We start from the raw sequence: 19,264 nt of genomic DNA, 5'->3' as shown, positions 1-19,264 counted from the left end.
AAAGCTTTTCCCCCCGCCCCCCCCCCCCCCCCCGAGTCTGAACTGAACTGGGAAGCCTGAGAAATCTCTTGAGTGAGCCTGAGCTTTTCAGCCCAACTTTACACCCTTCAGGGGTTTGGCAAAAAGCTACTTTTAAGCAGAACGTTACAACTAAAATGAGCTGAACAGAGCCCAAGTGACTAAGGTGGTTGTATACAAGGCACTTGCTTAGTTCTTTTCAGGAAGGCTTTCAAGTTTAAAATCCTGACTGTGGCTCTGCACTGCCTGACGGGTGCTGGAGTTGCTGGTATCAGAGAAGAAATTAGCAAAACATGTTCTCGTACCATTTGCAATGCTTGAAACTACGTTGGGATCCATGTGCGTCTGGTGTAACGATGGTGGGTCAAACACAGTGATGTATTAAGCAGGCATGGCTGAGGCCGTCTTCACCATCCTTCAGTTCCTGGTTGCCTGAGACGTATGTCCACTGCTGAAGCACCCTGCCTTGTAAGCTGTCCTGGCAGCCGTTTCCCCTGACGCTCACACACAGGGTTATGGTTTAAAAGTGCAGTGAATTGGGAACAAACACACACCCTGTTCATCTGTCCCTTGCCCAAGTGACTGCACCCGGAGGACAGAGCTGGACAGATGAGGACAGTAACTAGGCCAGCAGCAGATTCCCTGAAGCTCTCCGGCATCGCTCACCAGCCACAGAAAACAAGCCCTTGGAAGTGCGATGGCAGGGGGTGCCTGGCAGCATGTCACGTACCTGCTGCCTTGGCCAGGAGGGGACGGGAGGTGGTGTAAGGGATTCCGTGCGCTGCAGAAATGCAAGTGTGAGGGGAAAGGGGCAAATTCGGGAACTCCTAATGTAGACCAGAGTGTGTTTATCTTCAGTCTTTGTGCAAGCAGGTTTCACTCTTTGCCCAGTACACACAAGAGAGATTAACTGTAGTTGGCTTTTCTCTCGATCAAACCAAGGTGGGTTCAACCACCAGCAAAGTCGGAGGATTTGGGGCTGGTTGAGCTTTAGTTTACTGTAGTCAATGAAAAGACTCCAGATCTCTTGAGCAGGTACTTTGATTTGCCCCACAAGGGGGTGAACCGAAATCTGGATTCAGGAAGCAACAAACTCCAAAGAGCTTTGGCGCTGCCCTCAGTTCCCTTCTCAGGGTGAAGGTGTCTGGTTCCGATGCTGGTGAACTGTTAAGCACAAGGTTATGGTGACAGACAATAGGGCGTGAGCTCTACGGGGAGCATTCGGTGGTTTAAATCAGCCAAGCACAAGCTGTTTCTTCTGGCTTTTTTTGTGTGTTTTTGAAATACTGTTATGGAAACTATGTATTTTTTAAAATTGAATTTATGCAAACACCTTTGCTGGAACCTATTGGAATTAGGTATGCATTTCATGCCCAGCTTTGCCAACAAAGTCTCAAATCCACCAAGATATTCGGGCCTCTAAATCTCATTGAAATAAATGGAGGTTAGGCATCTAAATCCTTCTTGAATCTGGCACCAAATCTGCTTTGACTCCTTTCCCTGTTGTGGCCTTTTCATAGTGGTGTCTAATTTGGGGTTTATGTTGCAGCAAGATGCTCCTACCTTAGCCGCGCTTGCCTCCTTTCTCCTGCAGAACTCCCGCTACCAGACGTACCAGCGGATGTGGAACTACATGTACTCCAAGCAGCCAAGCGTCTTTGTGAAGAGTACGGAGGAAGGGATTGCGCGCGTGCTGAACTCCAATTACGCCTTTCTGCTGGAGTCCACCATGAACGAGTATTATCGTCAGCGCAATTGCAACCTCACGCAGGTCGGGGGCCTTCTGGACACCAAGGGCTACGGGATTGGCATGCCCGTCGGTAGGCAGTGAAGAAAAATTCTAGTCCTTCTCAGCTGTCGGCAGAGGACCGGAGCATTTGAAAGGCTGAACCGGCTTTAAAGCCAATGTCACGTTTCACAGCTCTGCCCAGGGTCATTTTTTTTATCTCAGGAGGAAAATCAAATACATTGCAGTTGCCCAAGGTGCATGCTCAGAGCCAGATGACGAGACCCTGCTCTGGTCCAGAGCCATGTGACACGCGACTGTGGCTCTTTAAATAATTCATGTGAAAGATGTTTCAAAACTGCTGCTTATTTTCTGCATATGTGCTCTTTGCTGACTGTTTCCTTTTTGAACCAGTGTTTTTGAATCATTTTGTGCTCCTTGTTTTATCTCAGAAGTGCTGTAAAAGTAATGCTGTTGCAACTCTTTTAGTTTTTAGCACAAGTTTCCTAACAGCTGGTGGTTCTTAAAACTCCAGGACAGAGAATTGGGCAATTCAGTGACTACCTCAGCTAATAATCAGGTTTAACAAATGCAGGGTTTTTGTCTTTCAAATATGAGAGCTAGCAAGAGAACATCATCTCCCAGGGCAGCACGGAAAAAGGATGTAGTAGATGTTATTCCAAGCGATCAGCTGATCTTTCGGCCAGTCTCGCAGGCTCGGGAAGCCTTGTTCCTGACCTTTAAGCACCTGCACTTAGCAATACAAAGTTAAGGTGAATTACATAAGAACCGTCACACAAACAGTAACCATAGTTTAGCTAACACGTACAAGCTTGTAAAGTCACAGTAACCTGATTGTGAATACAAATCTTTACTTTCAGGACTAAATTTGTTCTGACATTGTCTTGTTAAACAGTGAAACTGTAGCAGATAAGAAGAGCAGAAAGCTGCTCGCTGGGACAATAGTGCAGAGTTAACAGGAGAACTGTGGTCTTTCCCACGGCCCTTCTTCTGGATCTCTGGTAGCTGGCATCACGAAGACTGCCGTAGAGCTCGGTACTGAGCGCAGAAGCGAGCCTCCTCTACCATCAACATTTGGGCTTGCATATAGGTTGAACTGCCTGCTGTTGCAGTGCACCAGTTTGAGGGAAGGAGTGTTAGAGCAAGGCTGAAGTTCGAAGCAGAATGACAGGAGAAGGGATCTCAGTGGTCTGGAGGAGCAGCGGTGCAAAACTGAACTGCCTCTTCAGACCCTGCCCCTGAAGCCCAAGCTCCCCCTGGTAATGGACCTCTTTAAATGGCCTATGTGGGTCTTGGTGGACAGGCAAAATTACCATCTGCATATGACATTAACCAGTTGACAGTCCCAGCAGGGAGGCAGCAGGATTCAAGGGCTTCTATGAACTGGAATACCTTCCAAACCATTCAGAGGCAAGCTTTTGTAGTGGGGCACACTGGCAGGGCATCGTGGCAGGGATGAGTGGGGAGGAAGGCTGGCCGAGATGGTGCCTTACCACATACCTTTTGGTGTTGCAGGCTCTGTGTTTCGCGACGAGTTTGACCTGGCCATTCTCCAGTTGCAAGAGAACAACCGCCTGGAAATCCTGAAGAGGAAGTGGTGGGAAGGAGGCAAGTGCCCCAAAGAGGAGGACCACAGAGCCAAAGGTAAGCCATGCCGCTCTCCGGTAACGTGCTGAAGGGACTAGGCAGTAGAAGCATCCCTGCCAGCAGTGCAAGGATGAACATCCATCTGCACATGAGCACTGCCAGGTTTTCTGCCTGAGAATTACTTTTTCCCCTTCTTCTGACCTGAGATTCCTTCCTTCACAATTCAAGGAGAAAGCCAAACAGCTCTGCTGTGCCTCACGCTGTGTGTTTTTGCCTGGGGCAGAGATAGCGGGAACAACCAAATGACAAATATTGGAGGCATATGGAGGGTAAATTAGCTTCTAATGAATGTCTGGGAAAATAGATGGCTAAAGGGATCAGACCAAAATCCTGGGTTCCTTCAAGGGAGATGGATCTCCACCACAGGCCCGCTGGTTAATGGCTCCAAGTGAACGCGCCTTTTAAATAGCCAGGGGAAGGGACACAAGGACTTTGTTAGTACATCTGTAAACCGAGGAGCAAATTCTTTTGGGTAATGCTATGCAAATTGCCATAAAATCTACCACATTACGCTGATGTCCCAGTGTGAGAGCAGTTGCCAGCTTAACACAGTTGCTGCATTTTTTAGTTTTGGCAGTCACCGTTTCCTCAGCAAGTGTTTTCTGAGAGGCTGGCGGGTCCCCCAGTTGAAAGAACAGTCTTCTGACCTTTCTGAGCACAGAGATGGAGAGCCAAGCCGGGTCCGTGGTAGCTCTTTTGTTTTCTTGACATTGCAGCAGGTGTAGGTGTGTGTGTCTGTGCCGTTCGTGAGCTAGGCTGGATGAGACCCCACGGGGAGTGTGAGCGGGTGCTCCCTGTTGGGCAGTGCTGCACTGCAGGCAGCCCGGGCTGTTAGTCTCGAGACAGAAGGTGCTGGTCCAGTGTCAGACATCAGGCCTCAGGGCAAGGCGATAAGCTAGTAAAGAAGTTCCTTTTGAAGGCAAGCAGGCACATGGGAGTCTTCTCCTCCGTGGACTGTGCAAAAAGCCACTCTGAAGGGGAGTCTAGTCTGTGTGCTGTTTTGAGGTGGCTTTGGAGGGGGGCAGCTGGGAAGCAGGCTCCTGGGCTGTTTCTGGCACTACCCAGCATGCTCTGTGACCCTGGACAAGTTTTTCTCCTGTTTTGTGCCCTCTGTCATGGCTCACTTTCTCAGTTTGGGAAATGAGGAAGGCTGTAGCCTGCTGATATGTGTAAATGGAGGAAGGAAATACCCACTCCCAAGCCCATCAAGAGGTATCTGAGGCGGCATCCAGGTAGAACGATAGAAGGATGTAGAGAGAAGTACTGGCCCTAAATTCAAATTTGAGAGCTGCTAGGTGGAGAGGATGGCCTTTATCTTTGGTCTAAACTGTGATTATGAGCTATGTTTTCTGCCCTGCAGTTGTTGTCTTAGTGAAGACATCTCTGTGAAGGGCTGATTTACAGAGTCACTAGATTGCTCCGGAGGCAATGCCAAAAGAATGACGGAGGAGGAGGGAGAAATGTGACCTCCTAAGTTTTAGAACAAAACAGGTCAGCTATTTACAGGGATTTTGGTGAAATTTTATGTCTAAAAGCCACGCAGAGATTAAGTCAATAAATCCATTGATTCTTACACTTTGATTTAATGCTACAGAGGGGAGAGGAAGATTTTTATAGATGTTCTTGTTGAGTAATGGCCTCATACAGTCACCTCAGTGCAAAGCACCGCATGCTTTTTAGTAATCAATCCAATCAGGGGCCCAGTCCACTTGAAACCCGAAAGCAACAAGCACAGGAGAGAAGAGCCGTTTCTCGGACAGCGTGTGCTGAGGCCGGCACTGCTCCCCGGCTCCTCTCACAGTCTTGTTCCGCAGGGCTAGGCGGAGGCACAGGCTGCGGTTTTGGGGACAGGGGTCACGGTGGGAAGTGAGGTGACAGCCTCGGCACACGGAAAGCTCAGGCCAGGTTCTCGAGGGGTGGATTTTCCTCCCAGCTGATGAGCTTTCTGGAGTGCAAGCCGTGTAGGACAGGGCTGGCAGCTGCCGTGCATGCGATTTAGTCCCTCCTCGAAGTGAAGCTGTCCGCACGTGCGGCATTTGGCCCAAAGCGGCTGAATGGCTCCTGTGATCCGTAGAGAAGGTAGTCATCCCGTTGTCAGTTGTCCAAGGGAAGTGAGATGAGTTGCCCCACGGAAGGGGCTGTTTCCTCCTCACGGGCCAGAGGGTGCTGGGCAGAGAGCACCCAACCTATAACCAGGTACCCCTGGGTGGCAGGCACCCCGTTCAGTCACCATATAGCATGAAAGTGTTGGGTCCTGGCCTTGTTTGGAACCTCTCCTTGGTACTGCAATACAAGCAGCTGTAAGCATTTTCCACCAGCACTTTGTAATGCAATCAAAGGCGCTTTTCTTGGTGCCAGATCCCTTGAAAGCCCTTTCTTGTCTTCTTCATCTCTGCTTCTTTAACAACATTGCTCATTTTCCTTTGCAAAGTTCAAAGCAACTAGAGCTGGGCGAATAATTTGCAGGGATTAATGTGTCCGATTGATCTCTCATTTTTTCTCCTGTTTTCAGTTTGTCCACAAATTGCTTTGTACTTCCCTTCAATGTACTTGCTGTTTATCTGCAAAATCATCATTTCTGAGAACGCATCTTCGATCATGCAGCTATTGCAAGTCATTTGGTTTGCCATCTGAGTCATGCGGTTAGCTATTAATAGGACAGTGCTGGCTATGTGTTTTTGGTCCCCGGCTGGGTACATGTAATGCCAACTAAACAGCAAAAGCATTGGGATTTCTGTACAGCGATGCTTGCAATTTATGTTGTGTCTGCCTCTGCACAGCATTGTCTCTTCTGCTTTATTTTAGGCCTGGGAATGGAGAATATAGGTGGAATCTTCGTGGTTCTCATCTGTGGCTTAATCGTAGCAATTTTTATGGCAATGCTGGAATTTTTGTGGAGCCTTCGGCACTCTGAACAGTCAGAGGTAGGACCTGAAATTGTCCTGAGGTTTTAGTGTGTTTTCATTGCTATCTGCGGGGTGCTCGGCAGTGCAGTGCTCTGGAGCAAGTAATGCACCCAGGCTGAGATGAGCGTTCCCAGTAATGAGACCTCAAACGCACAAGAAGGCTAGGTGCATTGGGCAGGGTCTAAAATGCACGAGCTTCTCATGCACTCCTACTAAGATCAAGGCTGTAGGGATGCTCCAAGGGCTTTTGAAGGGATCAAGGATGTGTGCAACGTCCAGGTACCTTTCCTGGAGATGGCATCACCTGAGGATTTCTACCAGCAATGGGTTTGGGTCTCGTGTTGATTTGGGGATCCAGAACACAGGAGGGCCTCTGACAAGAGGCGGAATCTGTTGGCCTAAATCAAGCGTAAGTGTCCGAGCATTGGTGTGGAAAGCCAGTGGCCAGATTAACGACCGAGTCCGTAACACTTTGGCATCAGAATCCAGAGCAGACGCAGCGCTGCTGGGCTTGCAGCTTACTTAGGTGAGCAGTATGTCTCGGGTCTGCCTTCCAGGTGTCGGTGTGCCAAGAAATGGTGACGGAGCTGCGCAACATCATTCTCTGCAAGGACAGTTTCCACCCTCGTCGGAGGCGAGGGGCAATGATACGGACTCGCCCCGTTATCCCGGAGGAGCGCCGAGCCCGCAGCACAACCACGCTCAGCAACGGGAAGCTGTGCAGTGGGGGCGAGCCAGATCCACTGGCACAAAGACTGGCACAAGAAGCCGCCCTGGTTGCCCGAGGGTGCACGCACATCCGTGTGTGCCCCGAGTGCCGCAGGTTTCAGGGCCTCCGGGCACGGCCATCTGCGGGCTCGCCCGCACAGAGCGAAGAGAGCTTGGAGTGGGAGAAGACCACCAACAGCAGCGAGCCCGAGTAACGCTGGGGCAGGGGGCGTTGGGGTGGGCCGAGAGGGTCCTGTTCCATTTTACAGAACACGGACTTGTACAATGTCAACTTGTTTTTAAATTAAAAGCAGTTACCCAGCTTCTCCAGAGCAAGGCGGACCTTTGGGCTGACGCGCAGGCCTGGCCAGGGGGTCGGCTTTGGTTTCGGCGTCGGAGAGGACGCGCGTCTTGCTGAAGCCTGACGCAGCGGGAGCGAGCTCCTCCGGCTGGCCTGTATCCGGCAGTTGTCTCCGTGCCACCGTGCGGCTCCGAGGCAAGAAGAAGGGACGTGGCGGGTAGCTGGCGTGGCAGATATTGCCCACCCAGGGGCAAGAGCGGTTCTTGGAATTTCTCCACCCCAGGCCAGGAGAAAGGACGCTGGCTCCGTCTCCCCGTCACGTAGACTTACCAGGGGATGTTTTCAAAGGGTGGGGGGAGGGTCTTTTTATTTGGTGCGGATAAAGGATGGGAAGGGAGGAGCCGTTGTTTCGTTTTGGTTTATTTTGGGTACATCATGACCTAGTCTTTAAGGCACCGGGTTTCAGGTGCTGAACTCTTCTTCCTTTTCAGAGTGTGGCAGGTGGACTGAGGAAGGAAGGGAAGGATGGGATGGGACACGCTCCCCCTGGGAAGGAGCATTGGCTGAAGGTCCATCTGAGGAGTTATTAAAATACATCTACATATAAATATATATATACACATAGATATATATATATTAAAATGCCAAAAACCAACCAACGAACACAGTGAACTCAAAGAGGCCTTGAAACGTCTGGAATTTCAGGGGTTCTGTGTCTTTTGTTTAGTTCTGGGGTTATCTTTTGCTTTTTTTCCTTTCTGTTTTTAGGGTGCGGGTGGGAGAGCCTTTTGAGGAAGGTGAGGTGGGAGCAGGCGAGAGTGGGGAGCGCTGGGGAAGGCTGCCCTTTCCCGCCAGCGGAGGGAGGTGGTGGTATTTGCTGCCCACTGTCGCTCCCCAAAGCGTCCATGGCCCGTGCTCTGCACGCTCCCGAACAAGTGACTCTGAGCTCTGCTCCAGGCTCGTGAGCTCCTCTCGTCCATGATCCACGGAGCACCCTCAGCTTCGAGGATGACTTACAGCCCGTGTCTAGCAGTGACGATGCCGCACAGCATTTGACAAAACCATTAGCCCGGGATCTGATGTAAGGAAAATATTTACTTCCCTAGCAACAGCAGCAGCTCACCCTCTGCTTGGTACAGATGTGGGTTTTACATTGACAAGTTTAATTTTCGGATTGAAAAACAAATTCTATGCAATTTCTGATTGTAAAAGGAAAGAGACAACAATGGAGAGGGGCAGGGGAGAGAAAGCCTTGAGTGAAGGTACATCCTGTTCTTGAATTGTTTTCTTTTCTTTTTGTCTTGAATGTACTGAAATAAAAGATGTCCTTGTATAATCATGCTTTTCTTTCCTCTTTCCTTCCCTGTCCGCACTCACAAAAGTCATGAGACAGTTTGAGGCCTGTCTGCTCAGGGAGAAACCCAGCAACTCCCCACCTGAAAGGGAAGACGTGCTTTGGCTGTTGCAGTTCTCTGCTGCCTGAGTGCATCCACACCCGTGCTGTTGCTGTTATCTGTAGCTGAATGGAAACGGGAGGAAAAAAAAAAAAAAAAAGAGAAGTCCAAAAAAAGAAAGCCCAAGATATGTGGTGGTAAGGGGGGAAAGAACCCATAACTAACAGCAGTGCAGTCTGTCCGGGGTCCCAGGTTTCCACGCGATGTGGACCATGGCAGTTACCGCCTTCCCAGACCTCCTGGTTGGACCCCGTTGACCAGGGCTGAGGGTTAGGTGCAGCGGGTCAAATCCATCATGTTATCTCAGGCAGGAGCCCGTCTGCAGCAGATGTTTCTGAGGAGGATATGCAGGGAACAGGATGCGATGCCATGGCGATGGGCACGTTAGGCTGGTTCTGTTGTTTCCAGCAGCATGTGAAAAGAAGCGTCTGCTACACAGCAACAGTAAAATGTGCATGCTCGGAGAGTGCTTGTGCAACAAGGAGGAGAGCATTTAGACCTTGTTATGCAGGATGTCATATGAGATGTTCACAAAAGTCCTTTCTGGCCTTCATATCTGTAAATCTGTGGGATGTTACCCTCTCCTGCACTGAACAGAGCCGTGAAGGTGCGAGCATGAGATGAGGTAAGGCTTCAGCAGAGCCCAGGAATCTGGTGCCGTGGGATTGGAGGGGCAGATCCTCAGCCGAGGTAAGTCAGCAAAACCTCCATCCCTGCATTCTGTAAGGATCTGGGCTTGGGCTTTCAAAGTACTGACAGCAACACTAGAGACATTTGAGTGTGCCTGTGTTGTGTTTAAAGGCCGACATGTTTTTACGAGCAGCAGAATATATTCATCAAAAAGAAGCTGCTTTTTAAAATTTATTTACAGATTAGCAGAAGAAAAGGCTCCATGAATCATTTATCAGACCTGATGTTTTTTCACCCCTTCACCGCAGTGAATAAAGAGGGATCTTGACAGAGCCAGACATTATTCCTCTGTTTCTGCAAAGATCTTGCAGTCATCTGCTCAGACAGTGGATGTCAGGAAAAAAATGATGAGAAACCACCGGGTTTCTCACTGTCTTTCCATTTTATCTCTCCTGTTAGCTTGCTCCACCCATATGGTATTTTATATCTGGGTCTGTATTTTAAGGAGATTTTTTGCATGTCCTTCTTGCCCTCTTCTCTCTCTCTCTGTTCGATGTGTTTGCACTCAGAATAGAAATGGACCTCGGAAGAGGAGTGGATGGATAAAAGCTGCTGTCACTTGGATGCATTTTCTAGTGTCTCTGTAGGTCCTGTATTTTCTGCTCACTGGTAAATAAATACCTACAGGTTTTATACTGGAGGGACCCCACAGCAGACAACATTATGCCTATGCCTGGGTTTCTGCTCATACACATTTGTGTGCCCAGATGGGTTTACATCTCACGTGTTCTCTCTTTCCCCAGTTTTTGCTGTCACCTCTGAAACTATTGTGGGGGCTCTTTTGCTCAGCCGTTCCGAATGCTAATGCAGTTCAAGATCTGGAGTGGCTTGCTGTCCAAAAGGCACTTTCACAGTATTGCTGTCTCCCAATAAAACTTGAGTAATTCTAGTAAGATATCTCTGCAAATTCTACTGGGAGCCGAAGATTAGATCAATTAAAATGTAATACTTTGCTTTATCCCCTCTGTTTTGTTTGATCCTCCTGCTGCCCCCTCTGTTCGGGGTGCCTGTCAGCGGGGCCGAGGGCTCACGTCTCTCCCTGCACTGACGTCCAATTCTCCAACCCTGGCTGGGTCGACAGCAGTCTGGCAGGTTCCTAACTAAAAGACCTGGGATCTGTCCTTGTGTGCTAAAACCCGTATTTGTGTTGTTATTCCAGGCAGTTCCATTTTCACCTAATGATAAAAAGCTATTTTCTCCCCGGAGGTTGCATGGGTGAAGGTATTAACAAGGCTTGGATGAATTGAGTGGTGTAAGTAAAATAGAAAAGGATTGCTCTGTGAACCATGAGAGCCCACAGGACTTTGGGAAGAAAGACAGTGAGCTATAAATTATAAAATAGAGACTGAACCCTTTGGACCTTAGTTGTCCTGAGGCAGAAATTTTTTAACCATTTCAGATCCACAGAAATCTTCCCTGCTCCTGCCCTGCCAAGTCTGCTTCTCTCTCTGAACCTTAAGTGCCTTACCAGGTAAGTGACCCAAAAGGTGGAGGAAGAGGCAAAAGGAATAGCTATTGTTTTGCTTTGCTTTTTTTGCAGTTACAGAAAGGGTCTGGAAGGGGTGTGAGTCCTAGCAGTCATATGTAGGCTGGTGGAGATACCTACAGCACTGGTAACTGCAGCTGTGGGCACAGGGTGACTGGGTTAGACACAGGAATCTGGGTAACTGGTTTTGATGGTTCTTGGGTGATGACTCTGAATGGTAAAGACATCCCTTGGGAAAAGGAAAGGACCTGTAGGCAAGGTCTGCTCGGTGGAGGCTGGATGATGACTTTGTTCTAAGCTTATGAAAGAGCAAAGAAGCAAAGACGGGCTGCTTTGGGGTGAAGCTGTCATGATTTGGCTATGAAAAGGCTGGTATGAGTGATCAAAGTCCCCTCCATTGGCTTTTGTTTCATTTAACTCTGAGATTAATTATCTGCAAGATGTGTTTCTCTCTTCTACTTCACTTGTGTATCCAATGAAGGTGATGAAATTTGTTGTGGTAGCTTTGACTATATGGCTTTGATTAGACGGAAAAAGTAGCACTGCGCATTAGAAGGAGAGCCTGCCAGTAAGGCACTGCTCTGAAGTAAGGGAAATAGCCCCAACGACCTAGAGGCATAAGTGGAGGCAGAATCAGGCCAGTGATCTGCAAAAGGAACTGCAAAGTGCCATCAGAAATGGTAAAAAGTAAGTCTGGGCTCACGCTTGATACTTGCAAGTCTGCTGAGTTTTGTCCCTCCTTGCTGAATATCTTAACTGTGAGGGAACAGCACGTCTGCCTGAAATGAGGAGCTGCAACCTGAACAGAGCTAGCGGAGCAATGGCTCAGCGTGACGAAATGCCTGCTGAACAGAGGATAAAGCACCCACAGTTCCAGGAACCCCATTAGAGTTTGATGGCCGCTAACTGATTGAAAATACAGAGCTGAAATCTTCTGTGTACAAAGTAGCATTGATGAATTCAGTATAAATAGGCTCCTCTGGAACTTGATACCACACTGGGAAAATCAGCTCTCTATCAACTGGATCGGACAATGGGCAGGTTTATGCATCCTTCAGGGGGATTTTTTTTTCCCTCGAAAGGGGAATCTGCTGTGCTCCAGTTAAGTTAATAGTCTGATTTGTGGCCGGACTGCAACATTTCGTCCCAGAAAGCATTCCAGCCGGCAGATGAGGTTCGCTTGCCTTGCCACCGATACGCAGCTGTCTGGGGTGGGGGGCTGTGCGGCAGTCCATCATCAGCACAAAGGGCCACACAACAGCGGCTCTCTGAAAGCTCTGCTGAGGCCACATCAGTAAGAAAATGAAGGAAGCTAGCTTAATTAACAAAGGCTTTCTCCTCTGCTCTATGTAGGTCTGCAGTTATCGGGGTAGCTGGCAGTTCTCAAAGACTGAAATGACAGTAGTTGGCTGTAAAAGAGATAACTGTCAGATTAGCCAGTACAGATCTTCTGCCTAGGTTTTCTATATCATACCTATCTTGAAGCATCTCCATGTATCAAAGGGACTAGTTGGCCATTTGCCTTTAAAAAGTACCCTTTCCAATGTGATAAATAAGGGTCTATTACAATGGAAAGACCTAACATTTCTTGTTTCTTGACTTAGGATGTTTTGGAATAGAATTTTTCACGCTTTGATCAATTTGTACAGACTAATCTTTTCTGTTGTTTTTATTGTGGTGCTTGTGTTTTCGGTGTCTCACGTATTGAGCTTAGGGTGCAAGGGAGAGAAAATGTCTGTTGGAGTGTAAAGGCAGTGAGAAGGGCCATTCCTGGCAGATGGAGTTTCTTCTCACTGCCCATCAGGACTCCTGTGGGGTCGCACCCTCAGCTCCTCTAAGTCAGCTGGGAGCTGTGCTGGGCTGTGCCTGCTGGGGAGCTGGTCCAAAGTGGCTGCTAAAAATCCCAGTTGGTGTGCAGCATGGAGAACAGAGAGGACTTGCTGCTTTGTTTGGGACAAAATGTTAACTGAGGTAAGGGGGAATTTCACTGACGTTGGTGAGGAGAAGGCAATTTAGACCAGTATGGGCGAGACCCGTGCTTTTTCAAACCTGTTATCTTCCGTCTTTTCTCTTCCTCTCTCTCTGCCTTCCAAGCACCTTTTTCTTTCCTATTCATCCCTCAGATACTCCTCCTTATGTTGCTCAGTCTCAGAAAAAAAGGTCTCAGATTGGCTTTTGCCTGAACTCCCAGGAAATGTTCATGAATGTAGTCTTCTGGCTTTTCAGGCTTAGCTCTTGCTGAGCTGAGATTTAAAGCAATTTATTTTGAAGCCAGAAGTGAATGTAAATGAGGAGAAAGAACTAGGGGAGGAAAAGAAAAAAGACCTCTTATTCCCAGATGAGCACTAAGATGTCTGATCTGCCTGCCTAAAACTGATTGTTCTTCCAGAGTCTACAGTAAATACCCTTGCGTGTTAGTGAGCACAGCTGTAGAGGATGCTCTGATTATTGCTTGCTGAACTAAACTGGGACAAGGAGGTGAACACACAGCCTCTGGTTTTATTCCCAAGCCATTGATCAGCCACAACATCTTTAGCCCTCAGACAGCTGAAATGGAGGTCACAACGTGGTAGGGAGCCAGACATTAGCAGGAGGCTACCAAGTGTCTGCGCTCTGAAGTCCTGTGAGCCAGATTGCTCTCTTCTGCGAGGAAGGTTTGGTTGCTGGCCGTTTCAAATGGCCGCGGCATGTTGCTGGCCATGTGACTGGGTCAAACCTAGGGGGATTTCTTTTTGAAGCTAGACCTTGAATGTAAAAACGGGGTTTTGTAAGGGAGCCTCTTTGTGAGGGAAGTCTGCTGGTTTAGCAGACGTAATAGTTAGTCTGACCAGGCAGTTTCATTATAATTCCCCCGCGTGGACACTGTATTTCAAGGCCGCATCATTATTCTGGAATGAAGCCCCCTTTTTTTGGTTTATTTTTGGACGAAATAATGAGCCGCTAGAAAGTAGCGGCAAGGATGGCAAAACTGGATGGCAAAAATGCCACCAAGCCATAGCAGGCACAACGGGAGATCCTCTCATAGAGGATGCTATGCTCTGGATGGCTCGCGGTTATTTCTGTCTGTGGTGGCCGCTGTGTCCCAGCAGCGAGAACAGCAGCAAAGCTATCACTCCACCGGCTTGCTGATCCGTGTCGGACTTTGGGCTAAGCCTGCATCCCTTTCCTGCTTGGGCTTCCTTGACAGCAAGATAGGGATGAAGACCTGCCAAGCAGAGGAAGGACGGTGCGAGGTCTGAGGCGCTGACTTGCAGGGTGGGAGGCCACGACCACTCACTATTGCTGCACCGGCAGCGCTCGCTGGGGCTTTGGCAATGTCATTTTACCACCCTGGGCCTCCACTCTGCCTTGTAAAATGGGGATGACCTGAGTACTTCCCAACCTCACTGTGTTTACTAAATACCCTGTCAGAGAATAGAAGCGGAGGAAGTTCTTTGGATTAATGTGTAGGACTGGAGGGGGTCTGGCAAGGTTTAATCTGTTCATGTTTGCAAAGGACTCCGAGAGCTTCCGATGAAAGCGGGTGGAGATTTGCCAAGTGTTTGCTAACATTAATGGTTAATTATTATGAATGCTGGCAGCCTACACACTCAGCCAGCATCGTTCTCTGAGCGAGATCCAGACCTGTAATGGAGTTGTTACATGCACAAGACAGGGAGAGACAGCTTCTCCCTCTGTTTTGTCCCGTTCTCCCAGCCAAAGTCCCATTCCAAAATCAGACAGCAGTGGCACTTTTCTGTCTCATAGTAACAACTAGTTACAAATCCAGAGCATTTGGCAGAGGAAGACCTAGCCATTTTCCTGTCTGCACTCATTTCTGTCTGCTGGTGCCCTTTTTGTCTGGCTGAACAGAATGGAAATTGTGGTCCAAAATGAGATGTGTCCTGAATGGGGCAGCACATGGGTGCCATGCTGTGCTGCACAGCAGGGACAGATCCAGAGTTGTCTGGAGAAGGGCACTGGGCATAATCCATGCCCAGGTTTGCCCTTCTTGCTGCTCAGGCTGGGTCAGTGAGCACCTGGCCATGCCGTGGCACTTCCCAACGCATGAGATGCTGCGCTGGGGGATCAGAGGAGAGGACACAGCAGTTCACACGTGGGTTTGGAGAGTCTCGTGGGTCTGGCAGGTCAGCTGAAGAAGAGCAAGCCTGGTCGGCGGCATCCTGCACTGCGTGCCCAAGTTTGCGACAGAATCTGCATCATGATGGAGAGGGTGAGACAGCAGCCAGCTGAGTGAGTCTAGCCCTGAGTGTGTGAGATTTGATTTGGCAGACGTAATTTGATGGCCAGTACCATCGCAGCAGTACCTCAGAAAGATGCCTTTATCTAATAGTAGCCATCCGGAAAATGAAATCAAATGAATAAAAGGCTCAAGGTCCATTTGGTCCTATGAACATGCCTAGCAATTGCCAAATTATGAAAATCCAGTAGATCTTCAGACTGCACCAGTACTGATCTATTTTTTATTTCTATGTTTGAATGTGCAGTCTGAATTTCTGAAGTTGAAAGCTGCATCGTTCCTATCTTTTGGCTACTGATACTATATTAGAATTATGACTGTGGAGTAATGTTTGCTCTAAAAGGTAACTTCAAGGTGCATTAGTCTCAGATAATTGACAGAGACCGAAGAAGTGATTTGGGAAGCGCTTATGCAGAACCAAAGATCTTAGTGAATTGTTACCTTAAATTAATGGTCTAGTGAGAAGCTGCTTGGAGTTGATCAGCTGGTGGTAGTATTAAATGAAGCCAGGCTTTAAAGTTATTAGCAAAATATCTGTGAGACAGCGCTGCTATGGATTTATACACTAGCATTGTGTCTTAAGGGACCCAAATCTGCAACGTGCTCCAAGTCCACAGGACTTCCCTGGCTTCGATGGGAGGAGAGAGCGCTCAGTATCTCTCAGGATTGGGCTCTTTAGCATACTGGAGCTCAGGTTAGGCCAGCATGGCTAACAGGCTTCACACCTTTAACTCCCTTCTTAATCCCCAGATGAAATGAAAGGTCTTCTCTCAATACTTAGTAAATCTCCAATTTTATTTCTCATTATTAAATCATGAAATTGGCCATAAATGTTTAAATTAAGCGAAAGGAAGAGAGATTTGTGAGAAAATTGAAGTCTCTTTGAGGAATTGAAGAATAATCTCCAAGGATGAAGGAAGTTGCGTTTGCCAAACGCAGAAGCAAAAGGATTAAAGAGCTACAGAAAAGAAGTAGAAAATTGCGTATGTTTCAAATCCTCTCCCCCGCCCTCTCCCTAAAACCTCTGGTGATTTAAATGTAGGGGAAATTATTCTGATAAGCAGCAGAGTCTACTAGATGCTCCTTCCTCTGCTGCTGCCATTATCTCCATGTGCGACCCAGAGAAATTCTGTGACTTTGATGGGTCCGTGTCCCCATGTGTGACAGTGACACTGCTTCCCTGGGCGCAGCAAGACCTGTCGAACATTATTAGAGTGGGTTGGGAATTAATTGGGTTTAGGAGCTTCACTCCGACTAGAATGAGGCCTGGGGATTTTGTGTGTGTGTTTGTGGTTTTTTTTTTTTATGAACATAGTGAGTAATTAACTGTTTGATTTTTTCAGACTGTGCTTGATTCTCTGTCTCAGGTAATTTTTCAAGAGTACATGCATTTTTTTTTTGCCTGAAAGATCTGCTCCAGATCACTTTGGAGTGAAAATAGGGGAGTCTGTGACACGTATTCTGAACATTAACAATGGTTCCCTTCTGGCGTCAGTATGTACAAACCTATGAACCTGCTCGAACCCTGGTAAGTGGCCCCCTTGACAGTGGGTGACATTTATTTGTGGCACATTAGAAGTGCAAGTAATGAGGAAAGGACTGTGACTGGAATTTTTTCAGATATTGAGGATGGTTTTGTTTGCTGAGGTTGATCAGGTCCAGCTCTAAAAGTATGAAAATAATGAACTTGGATTTGGGTTGCTCTGTCACCTAACATGGGCATGTCGCTGGGGTGAATGCCTCTTAAGTGGCACTTCTTCTGCATGCGTGAACTAGCTCCACCATTGCTGAGTACCACGGTTGGTATCCCCTGTGTGACCAGACAAGGAGGAAGCAAACAGAGAGGTGACTCTAGTTCCCATGGCCTGTTTAATCCTGGAGGAGGTGGCGGTGGGAAAGAGGGGAGCCTGCCAGGGAGAGGTCACCCGGGACGGCCAATGGCAGTAAAAGCTTTGGCAAGCGGATACTTCTCTGCCAGGGAGGAATAGACTGAGACCCATCAAATTTATTTCACTTGAACAATGAGACAGCCAACTCATGATAAGCGCTAGCCTGGCCTGAATTCAAACCAGCCCCTAGAGGTGAAAGACTATATTGTGTTAACAATTCCCTGACTTGTCCAGTCTCCGTTGAAATGGTCTATAATGTAGGCCAGGGGATACACTGGTTGCTTTCCCACACTTGCAGCACTGACCCAGCGCAGGTTAACACGGGCATCTGTTACATCCAGTTGATCTGTAACTATAGAAAGCAGCAACTTAAATGTATTTCAAATCAAAATGTAGCCTGCTGGTGCCAGTTACCAGCTGAAGTATGCTCTGTCTGCCTTCTAGCAACTAAATAGCACAGGTAAGTTGTGTAAAAAAACATGAGGATTGTTAGCAAGTGTAGCCTCTGAATGCAATGGAGTTCTTTATCTCACTGAAACAGATATGAGAAGTAGGGGGGGAAGGCAAACCAAACGGAGACAAAGCTCTTTCCAGAATGTATTAAAAGAACCAAATAAGCCATTCAGAGCATGCAGGTAGATTTTTTTTTTTTACAGAGCGTTAGCAAGGCAATGTTCATGTGTGCTGGCCCACACAGGAACAAAATAAAACCAATGTTGTGTCAACAGGGTAATAAGAAAGAACACCAAAGTGTTTTTCTCTCTGTGAAATGGAAATCAGGCCCCTGAAAGCCATGAGTACATTTCAGCGCTGACAGCTTGGGCTGCCAGTGCTCTACTGTAAGGAGTCCAGGGGTGGTAGGGTGGCACACAGCAGAATTACAAGGAGATAGTGCATGTGATTTGACCATGCCACCTGAAAACCCTGAACCCTTTGACATAGCGGCAATGCTAGAATTTGCCCCAGGATGTACAGCAGTAATGTGAATCTTTCACAGTTCTGCACCAGGCAAGGTTGGGAAGTCAGTCAGTCTTTCTCCACCGGTGTCATGAAGATACATACCCAATGCTTTATTTAAAAAGCTGCTGTGTGTGAGCCATGTCCCAGCACCAAGGAGAAGCAGGGAATGGGAGACAGGGCGGCTGAATTTTAGGAGTGGTAACAGTCTGGGGCACCTCTGATTCAGCCTAACACAGCTTTTAACTTTGCAGTTGGACCTTAGGTAACGTGCTGATGGCCCTAACACTGCCAGTGGTCTGCCCGAGGCTTGCTTTGTTTCTTGGGATGGATGTTTTCTGCTGAGAGATCCTTAGTCAAACTGGTTTAGCTCTGGGCATCCCAGAATTGCTTCCTTGGCCTAGCATGAGTTGTCTGTCCCCCACTTTAGTCTCCTGACTGTAAACCTGTGGGTACAAGCCTATGCTGTCAGTCCAAACTGAGGCGGGAAATACATGGCAGAGCAGGAGTTAAACAAGTCTCTCACCGCCTGGGCTGATGCTGAACACATTTTCTCGTCCTCCATCTGAGTAGCACCCACAATGCTGCCATTGTATTCTGCTGCCTCAGCGGAGCGTGCATAAACTGGGGTGTGTAAGTAACAGGATAAAGTTGTCCCGATGATGTTACAGGCTCAGGAGAACGTGTGGATATGCTGCAGCTATTCGGCCATGACTAATGCAGCTCTCCTCCAAACTTCCCTACCTGCGGCAGGAACGAGAGGCCACGTTTCAGGCAGTTTCTGATTCTTATCATGTAATCCCGGCAAGGACGGAGATGGGGAACCGGGCAGGCTCGTTGCTAGGCAGATTTGTCTGACACGGTCTCACTCCCTGTGATGATTGATCATCCTTCTTTCCGAGGTTGTGACCAGCCACCGCAGAAAAGATGGTACCACCACCGAGCCGGTGAAAACGGGAGAGAAACGGGCAAACTGGTAAAGAACAGCCGGGCACTGCCAGCAAAGGGGCGCAGCTGCCGGACAGGGGGATGCACCCACGTTACAAGTCAAGAATGCGCAACGTTTACCGATTTGCAATGTTTTTATGTACTGTTGTGTAGCCAGGCCTTCCCCTCCTGCCCCTCCAGCGGGGGGGGTGGTCTGGGGCGCCGGGCCGGCCTGGGGAGGCCCCAGAGCTCGACCCCGGGGCTGCGGGCATCTTCGCGTCACCTGTCTCTCTC

The 19,264-nt window shown here is 48.4% G+C and overlaps 1 protein-coding gene across 1 annotated transcript in view; it reads left to right on the top strand.

Annotated features, from left to right (window-relative positions):
• GRIK4 (glutamate receptor, ionotropic, kainate 4) overlaps positions 1–7,241 on the top strand; it is a 138,082-nt gene extending 130,841 nt beyond the window's left edge. The window contains exons 16-19 of the mRNA XM_010581433.1: positions 1,613–1,838; positions 3,281–3,409; positions 6,218–6,336; positions 6,876–7,241. Coding sequence (XP_010579735.1) covers positions 1,613–1,838; positions 3,281–3,409; positions 6,218–6,336; positions 6,876–7,241 — 840 coding nt within the window. The remainder of the gene's footprint in view (positions 1–1,612; positions 1,839–3,280; positions 3,410–6,217; positions 6,337–6,875) is intronic.
• Positions 7,242–19,264: the final 12,023 nt, after the last annotated feature.

This window comes from Haliaeetus leucocephalus, unplaced genomic scaffold, assembly GCF_000737465.1.
Source record: "Haliaeetus leucocephalus isolate CR32 unplaced genomic scaffold, Haliaeetus_leucocephalus-4.0 Scaffold773, whole genome shotgun sequence".
NCBI lineage: Eukaryota > Metazoa > Chordata > Aves > Accipitriformes > Accipitridae > Haliaeetus > Haliaeetus leucocephalus.
Note: the sequence above shows the minus strand (reverse complement) of the source record. Positions and strands in the feature narration are given on the sequence as shown.